Source organism: Balaenoptera physalus, assembly GCF_965194825.1.
Source record: "Balaenoptera physalus genome assembly, chromosome: 8".
Lineage (NCBI taxonomy): Eukaryota > Metazoa > Chordata > Mammalia > Artiodactyla > Balaenopteridae > Balaenoptera > Balaenoptera physalus.
In genome coordinates this window covers 2,466,342-2,482,537 of record NC_138887.1, presented here as the reverse complement: position 1 = coordinate 2,482,537, position 16,196 = coordinate 2,466,342, and the positions used below count along the sequence as shown (strand labels likewise).

Here is a 16,196-nt window from a genome sequence, read left to right as displayed (position 1 = left end):
TTGTGACTATTTTAATAGTTCACATCACTGGGAGAAGAAGAATGAGATACAAAGTGTGAATTTTGATGCTGGAACTGAAGTCTGAATTAGGTTTGCACTGGGAGAGCCGGCCTCGCCCCTCAGACTCTGTCCACGTGAGGAACAATAAATATTCTGAGGTGCCCTCACCTGAATGCAGAGGTGGGCTTCAGAGTGATGTGCTTGGGACGCCAGGCCCCCAGTCGCCATCTCACTGGTGAATAAGCTCCCCCTTTTCCCTATCCTTTGCCTCTGTTCCGAGGGGCAAACTTTCCCAGACAGGAGGGGGGGGACCTGATCTTTGGTCAGTGATGTGTGAATGGCTAGGATTCCTAAAGAAGTTAGCGCTTGTTTAGGGCTGGTCCCCGTGGGGATTATCAACAGCTGAGGGTCCCCTGCTGGATACGTGAGAACAAGTTCATTTAGAAGGTGTTTCAGCGTGTGAGTGCTGTTTTTGCAGAATCGATAAAGGCAACGATTGGGCACGCGTGCCGCAAGCTGTTTCTCTTCCCACGTTATCGTTCCAGGGTCTTGACGGTGATTTGGCCGCACACCTGAATCTTGCATGGATCGCCCTAAAAACAAGGTTAGGGACCATATTCTGATGGTTCTGTAACTCTCAGTGCTAAGGTTGAGAACACAGTGGGCACTCCATACGTGTTGGGGGAGTTGGATGCAGGAGAATTCAGGAGAAAAATCACGAATTTCAGGGCCCGGGTGAGCGTGTGAAAAGGTGATTAAGGAAGGTGGCACCAAGCATTCGGCGGTCGGCTGTGAACTCCTGGGTTGATGAGAGACTTGGGGCGGTGCGCCGTCTTCAGCGACAGAACTGGCATAGAAAGAACACGCTCTGCCTTCAGGGGAATCGATTCTAAACTGAGATTTATTTGGGGGTCGAGGTAGCAGTGTGAGTCTTCACCCTTTCTACACAAATGGCTGCAGCCGGGTAAAAACAGATTTAACTGCCTGAGCTAGGATTTCCAGCCCCCCACATTGGCTTTTCGTACTACAGGCCGTTCGTACTATTGCAGGTTGTCTCCTTCACTTACGTGAAGGAGAAGGGCCCCAGCTTCACTCCGTGCCTGCGTTGTCCTGGCACAGCCATTCCTAAGTCGCTGGGAGCAAGTGCCGGGCGAGGAGAGGATGCAAGCTGGGCGTGGGTGGTGTGGCCGCTGTGTCTGCAGTTTGGAAAATCCAACACCGTTTTACCCAGATAAACCCTCACTCCACAGGTGCGCGTCTGAAGCCCTCCTCACGCAGAGCAGGAGCCTGAGGTTGGAAATGCCCCAGGGGTTCTGCGGCTCACGGGCCAGTCTTCCCAGTCCCAGGCACACGGCACGGGGTCACTGGTACATGACAAGGGCGCAGAGGGTGGATGGGCAAGGGTGGAAAGGTGCAGTGAGTGGCAGGAGGGTCAGCTCTGCCCGGTCCCCCCACCGCAGGCTGCATTGTGAACAGGTTGATGACTTGACCTGATGACCGGGCCAGAGCAGGGTGGTCGGGCCCCGTCCGGGTGGGCTCACTGGCAGGTAGGATCTGGGAGGTGACTCTGATAGAACCGCGCACTAGCCGTTCCTGGGGGCCTGAGCCGTGCCTGCGGCATGGCCGAGGGCTGCGGGGTCAGCGGGCGGGGCTGCTCGTGGTGACTGCCACGCCGTGACATCTGTGGGCCCGGTGGACGTGGACCCAGAAGACCGGAGGCTGGCTCTCATGCCCGACCAGAACCTCCTGCTTGCCGGGGAGCAGCCCGCGTGTCCCGGGTGAGGGGCCCCATGGGAGAGGAGAGCCTGTCACCCGTGGGCAGTGCCTGAGGGAGTCTGGGCCGGGCTGTGGGGTCGGGGAGCAGCAGATGAGCCTTTCCCGTCCCTCCTGAGCAGCTGTGCTGGGGGACGTGGGCGGGGTGTCTAGTCTGGGGGGCTGCTGTCGCACAGCTGGGGCTTAAGCAACACACACTCCCCACCCACAGCGTTGGAGGCTGCACAGCCGAGATCAAGGCCACTGGCAGATTCAGTGTCTGGCGAGGGCCTCTTTCTGGTTTGCGGACGCCGTCTTCTCCGTCTCCTCCCATGGTGGATGTATGGTACACGCTGGCTCTCTGGTCTCTTCTTTGCTTCCTTCCAGCTTTACTGAGATGTAATTGACATGCGGCACCGTAGACGCGTAAGGTGTACAGCGTCATGATCTGGCCGACAGCCATCGTGAAATGACCACAATATGTTTAGTGAACATCCAGTCGTCTCATAGAGAGACAAAGTAAAAGGGAAAAAAAAAAGTACTTTTCCCTTACCATGAGAACTCTTAGGGTTTGCTCTGTCAACTTTGTCCATAACATGAGCAATGCTGATTATATTAACCATGTTGTACGTTACATCTGGGCTCTTCCTCCAGGGGTCCTAATCCCATTATAGAGACCCTACCCTCGTGACTTCATCTCACCCAGTGAACCCCCAAAGGCCCCACCTCCTAACACCATGATATTGGAGGTTTGGGGTTCAGCATGTGGATTTGGGGGCACACAGCAGTGCAACCAATAACAGCCTTTCAGGGGTCCCATTCCTGCCTGTACCGCCCCTTCAGGATTCAGGTGTCTTTGCGGACGGAGCATTGGGAGCGGGCTGGGCTGTGCTGGGTTCTGGCCACTGGGAGGGCTGCCGGGCCAGCGGGCAGGTGCTGACAGAGCAGAGCAGGGACGAAGAGGACTCGTCACACAGAGACAACGAAAAGTCATTAAAGACTCACACTGTTAGATGTTATAAAAGTAATAACAGCAGATGAAATTGTTAAATATGGTAGTTTCGAGTATGCCTACACACTGGCTCAGCGTTCAGCCCCACCAGATCTGCCCACCACGCGTAATAGTGCATTTCAGAGCCGCTGGTCATCGTTTTCCGAGCATTTCTGCTTTGGGTAAATCCTAGGTGTCTGTGATCCTTCCTCAAATCTCGACTTCTGAGCTGAGGGACCAGCTTGTATAATACCTTATCCTGGAAACCTAGAACCCACTGTCATGACTTACTGCATGTACTGAATGATCCAGAGGAAGAAAAGATGTTTCTCTTTGAAAATAGAAAGTCTCAAGCTGGGGGGATGGTGGACCCCGGGGTGCACCCTGTGACTTGGCGAATGTTGATATCGGGCTGTTTGCAGAGTGGCGATAAAGCTTCCGAACCAGATTGACTCTGTTTCCTGTCAATTTATTCAGTGAGGAGGGGAGAAATCCTAACCAGCTGTTGGCCGAGCCTTCTTCATGTAAAACGGTTGCTGCCTGAACGATAAATCGAGTGCTTTCTCCATGAGCTATAGCGTCTACACTTACTTTCCTTGTTATCCTGTTTTTTTTTTTTTAACCTCTCAGGGAAGAAAGAAAGTGCAAAAGAAAGAAAAAGAAAAGAAAATAGAGGCAAATACTTTGCATTTCTAGAAACAGCATGTACAAAGGACCCATGAGATCTATTCATGTGACCTCCCGGAAGCACTTAATGGCCTCATTGTTGGAGGGAGAGGGCAGGAATTCTCTGGAATTCCTAGAATGGGCGGGAGAAGCGGCTGCCAGAGCAGAGGGAGGGAGACCGCTAGGAGAGCCAGGGTGTGGGGCAGGGAGCAAGGAGAAGCAGGCAGGACCACTGGTCTGAACCTTGACTACAGTTCTTCCTAGAAAGATAAATGTTAATTCTACATAAGGAATTCGCATTCCTTATTGTGAAAACTCCAACCCAGAAGTCTGCAGAGTAGAGTAGAGTTTCTCTCGCTCTCTGTTCATCCTGGCGGCCTCCCACTGGTCAGAATTGTTCAGGATTCTTCTGGGTCTTTTTCTGTCAAATTCCTGGACAGGCCCATGCATGTTTGTTACTCTCCTCCTTTTTACGTGAGCATTGCCTTAGCCCTTAGCCCTTTCCCTCCTCCATCTACTCGTCACCCTTTGTCAAGTGCTGCCTCTGCCTTGTGAGGAGCACTTGTAGGAGTTGCATTCAGTCCTCTAGTGAGCTTGGGACTGTTTCATTCTCATCACAGGGTTGAGAAGTTGAGGCCTTGGAGGAGGCAGGCTGCTCCCTGGGGCTGAGCCAGGCCCTCGCTTCATGGGGTTCGCCTACCGGCCCAGAGAGTCCCTGCCCTGGAAGACTGTCACCAGGCTCCCACTGGGGTGTGTTTTCATGTGCTCAACAAAGCTTTGAACCCTTGGCCTTTGCCGAGAGCTGAGGATGTTACAGTGTCCAGGACAGATGTGGTCCCCGGCTGCAGAGTGTCTCCTTGGTGGGGACACAGACACAGTGTCAGTAGCAGGAAAGCAGCCCCAGCACCCCTGGGTATGTTTGCAGCACCGGTGGGGTCCCAGGGCTGGGACGGGGTGGAGAAGATGTGGGGAGGGTGTTACCAAACTGAACTCAGGCCCGCTCGCCTGAGTGCAGCAAAGCCCATCAACAGACAGTGGGTTGTGGTGAAGGAAAGGACAACGTTTATATTGCAGGCGCCAAGTAAGGAGAATGGGCAGCTCGCACTCAAAAGACCCAAACTGCTGGATGGCTTTCAGGGAAGGGGTTTTCAAGGGTCGCATTCGGGGTGAGGGTTGCAGCTTCTGATTGGTTGGTGGTGAGGTGACAGGAATCTTCAGCACCAGCCTTCTGGTTCCAGCCAGTCTGGGGTCTTCGCTTTTGCTCAGCATGTAGTCACCATCCTCTGCCTGGGGGGTGGGGGGGGGTCTTAGTTTCTGCAGAACAACTCAAAGATATGCATCAGATTGTTAACGTTTATCCCTTGAGAAGGAGCTAGGACTCAGTTTTATTGATAAACTATTGTCATTACTTTTCTCGCTGGCCGGCTTTTCCTTTGTTTCTGTATCTCCTCCCTTCCCTAATTAGTAATTGCTTGAGTCTGCTCTTTGGAACTCAGGGAAGCCCTAGGAGACTAAAGCCTTTTTCTACAAACAAGGAATGGGGACATAGAGGGGCTTTTGTACCCGGGAGGTCCCCGAAGGGTCCTGCTCGGTTTGAGTCCCCCCTTGTCTTTGTAACTCCTCAATCTTGAGGGGAACAGGTACACACCAAGAAAGGGAATAACGTTTTGGATAGAGGGGTTAATCAAAAACTTGGCGGGGGAATTTGGTTTTATTGGGACTCAGTTTCAAGGGGAGGAGGAAGAAAGGTGGGGTCACCCCTGACAGAGGACACAGAACATGCAAGGGCCACAAGGAGGGGAGCGGCAGGACCTGGGGGAGGCCGATGGGCAGGGTGGATCTCGGGTCAGCGCTCCCTGGGAGCCTGAAGGGGACGCAGGGCCCCCGGGTCTGGGCTGACGGCTGTTGGTGGGTGTTGGGGTGTGTCCGAAGCCCACTGCTGGCTTGAGAGGGGGTGAAGATGCAGCGGGTGCTGGGAGCCGGGTCCAGGTGAGATGGGAGTGGTGGCCTGGTGTTGGAAGGCAGTGGATGGATTTCAGATGCTTCTGCCAAAATTAAGTGGCCTGGTGGGCTGCACGGGCGGGAGGTGTGAGAGGAAGGAAAGCTGGAGGCACCCCGGGTTCTGCTTGCGTGCCTGGTGGGAGCCGTTGCTGGGAGCTGCAGGGGGTGGTATTGAGCAGGTGTGTCTGGGTTGTTTCCAGCTCTCCCGTCGCACACGTGCGGGTGAGGATCAGTTACGAGAAGTGGGATTCCCGCTCCTAAGACTGAAGTTTGGGGGAAGCTGCCCCGTTGTCCCCCCAGAGCCTGTTCAGGGAACCCCACCTACGACTCAGGAGAGCCTCCCTGCTCCCAGCCCATCCCCAGCTCTCAGGGATCATCCCAGTTTTTAAATTTTTCAGCAATCAGATGCATCAAAATTTGTGGCTCATTTGTGGCTATTATAATTTATGTTTCCATGGTTACTTGTGAAGTTGAGTGTTTCACGTGTGTATTTGGCGAATTGTTTGCTTCTGTCCTCTCCCTGTTCTTACGTTGGGCTGCTCATCCTATGTTATTTTAATAAACGAGAGATTTACTGAGTGCAGGTTGCTGCCTGCGTTGATAGTAGTTTCTCCTGAGGCTTTTTGCGCGTCTTTGGACTTTGCACAGAGGGTCTTCTGCTGTAAAGGAGCTGATTTCTCCTTCCTGGCCTCGCGGTGAAGAATCTGGCTTAAAAGCTCTTCCTCACCCAGGTTTTGTAACATTATTCTTCCAGATTTCCTCTTGGGCTGTTTTATCATGTTTGCCATTAATCCATCAGGATTGGTGGCAGGTGAGGGCTCCACTGTGTCTTGTTGAGTGTGAACGATCGTAGTTCTTCTTCTTATGTTGTCATTCGCCTCATCCAGACTCCTTCCTGGGCTCTGGACCTGTGTCTGCTGCTGCCTGTGTGTCAGTGGGCGGGGCCCCCGGCCAACTGGGGTGTTCATTGGGGGGGGGGGGGCGGTCCTGGTCTGCTATTCACTGGCGGGGGAGTGGGCTTCCCTCCCCAGAAAAGTGGTGCATTTCTACCTTCATGTCCTGCAGGTGTCTCTCAGGTTCCTCACTCAACCTTTTGCTTTCTTCCAAGGGTCTGGTATGTATTTCTTTTCTTTTTTTTTTAAATTTTTATTTTATATTGGAGTATAGTTGATTAACGATGTTGTGTTAGTTTCAGGTGTACAGCAAAGTGACTCAGTTATACGTATACGTATCTATTCTTTTTCAAGTTGTTCTCCCATTTTAGGTTGTTACAGAGTATTGAGCAGAGTTCCCTGTGCTCTACAGTAGGGCTTTGTTGGTTATCCATTTTAAATATAGCAGCGTGCACATGTCAGTCCTAAACTCCCAGTATATCCCCCCCATCCTTCCCCCACCCCTGACCCCATAACCATGAGTTCGTTCTCTGTTTCTGTTTTTATTTTTTTTATTTTTTTTTTGTTTTAATTTATTTATTTTATTTATTTACTTTTGGCTGCGTTGGGTCTTTGTTGCTGCACGCAGGCTTTCTCTAGTTGCAGTGAGCTCGGGCTCTAGAGCGCAGGCTCAGTAGTTGTGGAGCACGGGCTTAGTTGCTCCGCGGCATGTGGGATCTTCCCAGACCAGGGCTCCAACCCATGTCCCCTGCATTGGCAGGCGGATTCTTAACCACTGAGCCACCAGGGAAGCCCCTCTGTTTCTGTTTTGTAAGTTCATTTGTATCATTTTTTTTAAGATTCCGCATGTAAGTGATATCATATGATATTTGTCTTTCTCTGTCTGACTTACTTCACTTAGTAGGTTAATCTCTGGGTCCATCCATGTTGCTGCGAATGGCATTATTTCATTATTTTTTATGGCTGAGTAATATTCCATTGTGTATATGTGTGTACCACATCTTCTTTATCCATTCCTCTGTCGATGGACATTTAGGTTGCTTCCGTGTCTTGGCTATTGTAAACAGCACTGCAGTGAGCATTGGGGAGCGTGTATTCTTTCGGACCGTGACTTTCTCCGGATGGTACATATTTCTTAAGTAGGTAGCTTCTGTTGCGTCTGTGGATGACACTCTTCTCCCGTTAGAAGTTCTCATCATCTTGGAGCCTCGTCCAGAAGAGCCGTGGACGTGTGGGCTCTGGGATCGCCGCCTTATTAGATGCTTATGGGAGCGCTAACATTTTCCAGCCAGTTGTCCAACATTTTGTCTGTAAATAATGCCAGGCTTATTATCTTTTTCTAGTCAACGTTTACACCACGCTTATGTTCCTTATCTCACTGTATTGTCTAGAACCTCAAAACAGTTGTGGCTAATACTGTGACCGTGGGCTTCCTGCCCTAATTTAATGTGGAGGGTGTTGGTGCCTCTTCCTCGTGTTGGCCACGTGCCCGCAGGAGGTGCCTGGTAGGTGCCTGTTATCAGGTTAAAAGGGCTCCTTATTTTACGCATCATCACTGAAATCTTAGTTACCTGCAAGCAGGGTATCCCCTCCACCCCCTACGCCCACCCCCTCCAGTTTTCCTCTGTGCTTTGAATTTCAGGCTCTTCCTTTTGGCTATTTTTTTCTCTAAAAGAAAAAAAAAACCAACTATGCTCCAAACAATGGAATTGAAAGACACAAAAATGAAGAGCAGCCTTACAAATAAGCACAAAAGGTGTCTATTCTCTTTTCTTATCACACAGATGATATTTTATCAACAAGATAATAAAGCAGGTGGGGTGGATTTAAACATCTGTGGATCGAAATCTCGGCTCTTCCCTGTGACCTAGGCAGGTACTGTGTTGTCTCCTGGGCTTGGTTTCTCCATCCGTCAAATGGGGTGATAATTCTGCCTTAAAGAATTGACAATATTTAGTTATTCCTAGTTAAGAACCACTCATTTATGTGTGTCTCATTATGTGCCTCACATGCATTTACTCCTAATCTTTGGGAACCTCTGACATGGGAGGTCGTAGAGCATTTGGTGAGGTATCTGATGTATACGAGGTGGTTGGTCAAGGGTCATGGCCATCTCTGCAGTCATCACAGTGTTACCTTCATCTTGGGTGACCTCGTCAGAGGAGTCAGGGAGCAGGGGGAGCCCAGGGATTCCAGTCACACGGGTCCTGTGTGTGCCAGTTGTGGAAGCCTGGTGATTTGGACTCAGTCTCCGGTTAGGATAGCATGTGCTGCTATAATGAACTTGTAACACTCATATTCGTAAGCCCAACCCTTTGTGATGGATGCTAGCATAGAAATCCCAGCACTGCACTGTTTTTAATTACTTGTGCTTTACAGTGTCTTTCTCTGGGATGGGAGTAATTCTCCCTTAATGCTCTGTAATGGGCAGTCTTACCATTTATTATTTTATTTTGTCAGTTTTCATGACTTCAGATGGATACTGCCTTTCATTGACAAAATTAATTTTAGTTTTTAAATTAATTACTTTGAAGAGAATCAAAATCTTTGTGATGCTTTTTATCTTCCCATTTAGGAACTTAGTATGTTTCCATTCACCCAGGCCTTTTATTTCTCTCACGGAGGGGTGGTGATATTCTTTAGTTTATGTTATAGGGCTGGTCGAAGGACTGAACTAATGCATGCATGTATACATGTCAGCTATTTTCCGTCTGTCATCTGGTCAGTTACTGTGTGTGTGTGTGTGTGTGTGTGTGTGTGTGTATGTGTGTGTGTGTGTGTGTGTCTTGCCCCTCACTGCCCTGCGACTCTGGGCTAGTTTTGGGGAGAAGTGTCCTGCCTTTTCCAGGGCGGCAGTCCCTTCATCCAGCTGCATTTCCGTCCTCTGTGGCCTTGGACAGGCTTCCTCTGGGTAACCCATCTTCGGGCTTGCTTGGCGTCCCCTGGAAGCCCCATGGTGAGGACTGGTAGTCCCCTTGGTTCTGCTTGACCCTGGACTTGAGCACCAGGTAGGGTCTCGGCCCATTCATATGTTCTGGATAAGTTTTGTCGGTTTTCGTGGTGGCGTCCAGTTGGGAAGCTCTTCCTGAGACCTGAGTGCCCCGTCCCGGGCCACGCTCTCCACCTGTGGAGCCCCGAGGGTCTGCTGGTGGACAGGCTACCGCGGGAGATGCCTTCCTGGCTGGGGCCAGGGTGTCACTGCTGAGTTGTTGCCAGACCTTTCCTGTGTGTCTGTGGTTTGAAAGCATGATGTCGGCACTTGGGTGGGAACGCCCCTGTGTTTTAACTTCCTTGTGTTGCCAGCCTCCTTCATCCTCACGTTCTGTCATCTGTGCCCGGGAAGCAGCTGTGGCATCGCTGGGATGCAGGTCCCGTCTGGGTGCACCTGACAGCAGTGAGCAACAGTGAAGGTCCTCAGCTTTAACTGCGATTCTCCTCTAAGCTGACCACAGGGTCTGGCAACGTCATTCTGAAACTTTATAGTTACTTATAAAACTTCGATTCCCTTTCATTCGTGTATTTCTCAGTTTGTCTTCATAAGCGCCTTCTTACTCTGTGAAAACAGAGTGGCCTGTGAGATCAGTAAAATACTGAATTTAAATTTTTTGATGAAAGGTATTCTGTCCCCTTTTGAGAGGCCCCAGACTTCGTTCCAAACAGGCCAAATAGCCTCATCTTGAAACTTGGGATTTGTTGAGTGTCTAAATAGTCACTGTTATGACTCTAAATATTTAGTGTGAGAAAGCTAGACAGAAGGAAAACTTTATATTAACTCAGGAATTTCTGGAAGATATCAGAGCCACTCAACAGACATCAAGAGGTCCTTTGTTCCTGAAATATTTTCAAAGTAAGTTAAGACATTTCTTTTTTGCCCAAGTTCGTATGTTCTTTAAGATTTCAAGTTTATGTCGTGTGTGCCTGTGAAACTGCGTGAGAAGCACTGTTTTGCCTGATCAGCAATCAGCGCCCAGAGAGTTCCATCACTTCTGTGGGTGTGGGTGCAACTGGCCAGGTCCCCGCAGGACGCCTTTGGGGCTGTGCTTGGTGGAGGGTGTGGGAGGTGGAGGTCCCGGCTGTGGGTGCCAGATGGGGCCGTGGAAACAGCCCCTAGAGGTTTGTTCCTGAGGAGGTGCTGTATCTTAGTAACTCTTTTCAGTTCATCAGGTTCAAGAATCATGTTGTCTTTTTTTTTGTCTGCTGTAAAGTGCAACATCCACTTTCTTAAAAACAGACAAAAATGGTTGAAGTGGTGAGCAGCTTGACAGGCAACTATATGTCATTTTTCTTTAATTGTAGATTAACTTATTTTGCCCATTATAAAAAGTAAATCTCCCAAACGTATGTTGTCAGTTGGAAGGCATAGGCATGAAAGATGCATTTGGAGGTGGTCCTGGGGTATTTGGATGGGCCTCTAGGCAAAGGTTAGTTGTCTGGAGACGAGGGAGACCCCTCAGAATGTGATGGTTAGAGGTGATGACAGGCATATGACACACTGTCGTTATGTGACCTGGTAACCTTGCCGACACGCCAGCCCGTTATTGTTCAAAGACCCTCACGCCTGTGTGACCATGCGCCTTTTTTTTTTTTGTAAAACTTGTGGTCAACTTAGCTACTCGAATTTAGAGATGTTCCACCTGACATAAACATTATAACACTTTCCAGACTTACAAATTCTTGGAGGACCTTTCATTCAATGCCTTTGCTTGTACAGGTGATATTCAGCTTTGAGCAGTCAAATAATCTTGTGTCAGGTGTCTCCCCTTTTGATCCTAAAAGGTCAGCATCACCTGTAAACAGCAGCAGCCTTTACAGCCTGCAGGTAGCTGACGTGTTTAGCACCTGACAGTGGGAGCCTCGTTTGACACGTCCTAGTCATGGTAACTAGCAGTTGTCTCACATTTACTGTGTGTTGGATCCTAAGTCTTTACGTGCATGCCCTCACTTCATCCTCATAAAAGCCCTGGAGGGAGATACTATCTGGTGGCGATTTTGTAGCCGGGGACCCTGAGGCTTAGGGAGTTGGGTGATCCACCCACAGGTCACCTGCTGAGACGGGGTGAGGTCAGGAGGCGGCCCAGGCTCTCTGGCTCCCACGCTGGATTCTTAGCCGGTGTGCCCAGCAGGACCTTCTGCAGTGGTTTTCTATGTTCTGGACCCGTGACGTCTTCCATGTCAGGTCGGAGGCGGGGCAGGTTTTGCTTCCACTTGTTGAATGATCAGGGTAAGTTAGTTTAACTTCCCTGAGTGATGTGACATGGTGTCCTTGGGTGGAGAACACAAGCAGTGACCATCTCAGACGCACAGGCGCAGTGGTGCTCAGGACTCCCGTCCACGGAGCCTCTGCTCTATGCCGATCTCCCTGCTAAGTCCTCGAGTGAGTGCGTTTCATTTGGACTTAGGGAGGTTCAGCGGTGTTCCGGGGCCGTGCGCTAAAATCCTCCGGGTGGCGGGCTGTCTCCCCTCTGCCCTGTGGCGGTGCCTAGGTGAGCAGACACTCCCCTGCAGCAGGGCGAGCTTTCGTCTTGGTCCCCACTGTCTCCTCCACCCCTAGAACAGTGCCTCGGCCCCCAGAAATAGCAGTTGGATCCTTGGATCGAAGGAAATAGACAGGATTCGAACTCCCTCCCTTGGAACATGCAGGGGCCACGTGCAGAGCCTTCCAGAACCGTGGGCCAGAACCTGGTCTGAGATGAGGACGGTCCCTGTCGGGTGGTGTGAGGGCTTCAGCCTGGGAGGACCTGGGAAGGACGTGGGCTGTGATCTGGGCCCCAAGCATGCCTGACAGGTAAACTTGGCCTTGCAAGAGGGTGGAGGCCTGCCCGTTCCTTACCCGCCTGCTTCGGGGGGGCGGGGGTGGTGGTGGGAGGGGAAGCTCGAGGGCAGTGACCTGGGACCAGTGGCTTCGCGTGGCTCTTCTGGCGTCTGTGGGCATTTGTCCCTGCAGTCAGTTGACGGGGCATCTAGAAACCTGCTTCTTGTGGACTTCTTGCAAAGAGTCTGTCTTTTAGACGGTCTCCTTGAAAAAAACAATTTCTGGAGGTCTTTTTTCAAACTTGTATTCCTGGGCGCAGGGCATACAATTCACATTTGTGTAAGTTTAGCGCGTTCAGTGACGGCCTCTTTGCCTTTTCAGCTTTGGAGTTGGGCACCATGCTGAGCCCGAGGAGGGGGCTGCAGGGGGCGACGGCCCCGTGACCGTGACCGGCCGCCGCTTCTCACCTGCGTCCTCTCGGTACAGCCAGGCGGCCACCAGACACCCAGGGCCCCAGAAAACCCCCGACAGGTAAGCTCTGTTTGGTTTCTTTGCAGGGGACAGGTCTGTTCACTATTGATTAAGGGGAGATCGGTAAATGCATCTTATTGCATCAGTAAATGCAGGCAGAGGCGTCTCGCTAGGCGCTTCCTTTCAGGGTTTCTGCAGGGAGCCTCCACCTGCTCTGTGGCTTCCCCCCTTTCCCATCTTTGAGCTGAGGTGGGTGTGGGAGGGAGATCTCGAGGGGGTTGGTCCAGGCCCTGCAGACCCCTCTCCCTGCCGCTCACCCACTCCAGCCCCCTTGCTTTCCATAACGCGGGTGGTGGTCTGCTCCTAAGTTATTCTGAGATGAGCCCTCAAGAATTGGCAGCTGGTAGTTTTAGAGCTGGGCCAGAACAGAACCGGGGTGGAGGCCTGTACTCAGACTGTTTTCCAACCCTGTGTTTGGGGGTCTGCCTACTTTTAGCACTGCAACTGGGGGCACATACATCCTGAAGGTCTAGGGCAGGTGCTGGCCCCTCCTGCCTCACTGCTTCCTGAGGTGGCCGCTCTGGGGGTGGACCTACTCTCTCATCCCAGCCGGCCGGGGGCTGGATTCTTATGTTGCTATTGGTGGGTCTGAGATGGTAGTTAGAGAACTGAGGCTGGAATGGTCTTCCAGCAAAGACGCCTGCGGGAGCCTTTGCTCCAGGGAGCATGGCGGGTACTGGAGAGTGTATCAGTCAGCTCGGCCACTGTAATGAATACCACATTCTGGCTCACAGTCCTGGAGGCCAGAAGTCCAAACTCCAGGTGTGGGCAGGGCTGGCTTCTGAGTTCTCTATCCTGGGTGTGTGGATGGCCATCTTCTCCCTGTGTCCTCACATGATGTGTTTCTGTGTCCTCTTCTTATAAGGACACCGGTCATATATGGGATCAGGGCCCCTGTGACGACCTCATTTTACCTTAATGACATCTTTAAAGATCCTGTCTTCAAGCACGGTCGCATTCTGAGGTCCCGGATGTTAGGGCTTTAACATGGTGCTGTTTGAATTTACCCCCTAACAGAGGGGAACCGCAGACCAAGTGGCTGACGGGGCTGGGGAATTGGGGCCCGCGGTGCTGGTGTAAAGGCTGTGGCTCTGTCTATCTTGCCTCCCTCTCCCTTTCGCATCTCATTTCTCCACCTCTTCCTTTCTGTTGCCTCCTTGCTGACCTTTTACTCCCCTCGGGGTTTCCTTTACTGTCCACAGAGCAGAAAAGAAGGGTTTTTAATCCTTTGTGTTAACTGGGTTCATTCAGCAGATGCTTCCTGAGAGTCAGCCTTATCTTAGAGGCTGAATAACATTGTACATAACCTGTTCCAAGTTCAAAAAGTGCACATGTGAACTTTTCGTGTTTCTCTCCAGATGGTGGTCAGGACAGTTGATTTTTTTCCTGGGGTGTGACATTCTTAGTCAGTGAGACTTCTCAAACTTTCTCGAACTTTCACGGCCCTTGTGGTGAACAGCTTGTGCCTTCAGACAGGCTGCTTTTTGTGAAACAGGGGGCTTTACCCTCTTCTCCCAGCAGAGGTGAACAAAGGTCACAGAAGCTCCCAGTCTCCCAGGAGAAAGAATTATAGTGAACACACGCGCTTCGTGGCTGATGACGGCGCCACCTCTTTGGTGTCCGAGGCCCAGGGCGCAGGTGCTGGCACTGGGGGCTTTGTCTTGTCTCTGCGTGGGCTGCATGGTGCGCAGGGAAGATCCCGGCAGCGTGGGGTCTAGGTGATGCTCTCGCGCCGGCTCTCTGCTCCTTTGTGCTGCTTCCCCTTCATCTGTGACCCTGAGCCCCTCTGAGTGGTCCTGAGATGCCTGGAGGGTGGGGACTGGGTTTGTTTCTGGCGAGCCTTCACAGTGTCAGAGAGGCACGTCTGAAAAAGGCAAGAAACACCCCTGAGCAGCCTGAGACCCCACTTCCTGGAGCACCTGACCAGCCTACACCTCCTGTCCTTGTTCTGGTCAGATCAGTCACGTGCAAAGACGTGAGCCTGTGGATTCTGACGGCCTGGCCAGGCACCTCTCGGCATGGACACAGCATTAAAGTGAAGCCTCGTTTCACAGTTAATCCTGTTTGGGGCTTGAAATCTAATTATCCACGCAGGTTAAGCAGTGGGGTCTGCTGGTGTGGAAGGCATCGCGCGGGGCGCCTCTCGCTGACCCCCGAGGGTGGGGAGCTGCGTCTGTGGCCGCCCCCGTCCCCAGAGGGATCGACAGGTGTAGTGACTAAAGGGTGGCCCCAAAGATTGCCCTGGGGTGGGGAGTGGATTTCCAAAACCTTTTCAGCCCCAGAGCCCTTCCTTGACTTGGACTCTCTCCCCGCATGACTGTGCCCGTTTCTTCCCTGTGTCCCTGTGACAGCTCTCGTGATGGGCTTCCCCAGGGATGAGAAAGTCTTCAGCTTTTTAAAGCCAGTTTGTATTATTCTGGGGCTGCACACTGCACCCTTAGACCTGGCCAGGCAGAGAGCTGGGGGGCGGGGTGGGCCCCACGCTCAGGCCGTTGCCTCTGGCCGTCTGAAATGTGCATCTCCTCCAAGGCAGTGCCAGCCTCTAGGGGGCAGGGTGGAGCCCCTTTGCATCCTTGATGAGCCCCTGCAGTAAAGGGAACGCATTGGACCAAAGTGAGACTCTGCTTACCTGAGCACATTAAATAATGTGTTTGATTGAAACCATTAGTATATTTGTTCTCACTTCCCTGACTTTTTTTCTACTCATTCTGTAAGTTCCCCAATGAGCACTCAGGTACCAGGTCTGTCTAGGCGCTGGGGACACCTTGGTCTGCAGACGCGGAACACACCTTAGTAGGAAGACTCCATTAAGAACCTCATGTTCTGGGGGCTTCCCTGGTGGCGCAGTGGTTAAGAATCTGCCTGCCAGTACAGGGGACACAGGTTCGAACCCTGGTCTGGGAAGATCCCACATGCCACGGAGCAACTAAGCCTGCGTGCCACAACTACTGAAGCCCACGTGCCTCAACTACTGAAGCCCGCGTGCCTAGAGCCCATGCTCCGCAACAAGAGAAGCCACCGCAATGAGAAGCCTGTGCACCGCAACAAAGCGTAGCCCCTGCTCTCCGCAACTAGAGAAAGCCGCGCGCAGCAATGAAGACCCAATGCAGCCAAAAATAAAATAAATAAAAATAAATAAATTTGTTAAAAAAAAACAAAACAAAAGTCACGTTCTGTTGGATCTGTGAGTTGGGTGGAACCTGGTCCCCTGGAGTGTCAGAAAGATGCTGCATCACAAAATAAGAGGGTCCAAGAGGGACCATTTGCAGGCTAATTAGAGAAGTGGTTATTGTCACCACAGGCTTCTTACGCAGTGTCCGGCCAGGGCACCGAGCGCCTGGACGTAGGTGAGCCCACCATGGGAATCACGGATCCGGGGGCGGTGAAGTGGGGAGGGGGATCGCATGGCAGCAGGATTCACAGCATGTCAAGAGGCCCGCTTGATTTGGGGTCATGGTGGGGAGAGAGATGAAGGTAGAAATGACCTCTGTCGTCCGATTTCCGTTTTCCCACCCCTGGTCCCAAAGAGGCTTCTGAGTGTTTCCCTCAGGGCTGCGGCCCCCCGGGACCCCGGCTTCGCCGTCCTCTGGCCCCATGTTTTGGTTGCTTG

The 16,196-nt window shown here is 51.7% G+C and overlaps 1 protein-coding gene across 5 annotated transcripts in view; it reads left to right on the top strand.

The window, feature by feature from the left end:
* Nucleotides 1-16,196, top strand: part of LOC309666115 (growth factor receptor-bound protein 10-like) — a 122,298-nt gene that overhangs the window by 22,315 nt on the left and 83,787 nt on the right. For 4 of the 5 annotated variants that reach the window (XM_082473200.1, XM_082473199.1, XM_082473201.1 and 1 more), the window contains exon 2: nucleotides 12,437-12,586. Coding sequence is in view for 1 of the 5 variants with exons in the window: in XM_082473198.1 (XP_082329324.1) it covers nucleotides 12,078-12,088; nucleotides 12,437-12,586 (161 nt within the window). In the remaining 4 variants the exon portion in view is untranslated. Of the gene's footprint in view, nucleotides 1-11,943; nucleotides 12,089-12,436; nucleotides 12,587-16,196 lie in introns of all 5 variants that reach the window. The other variant, XM_082473198.1, reaches the window with a different exon arrangement.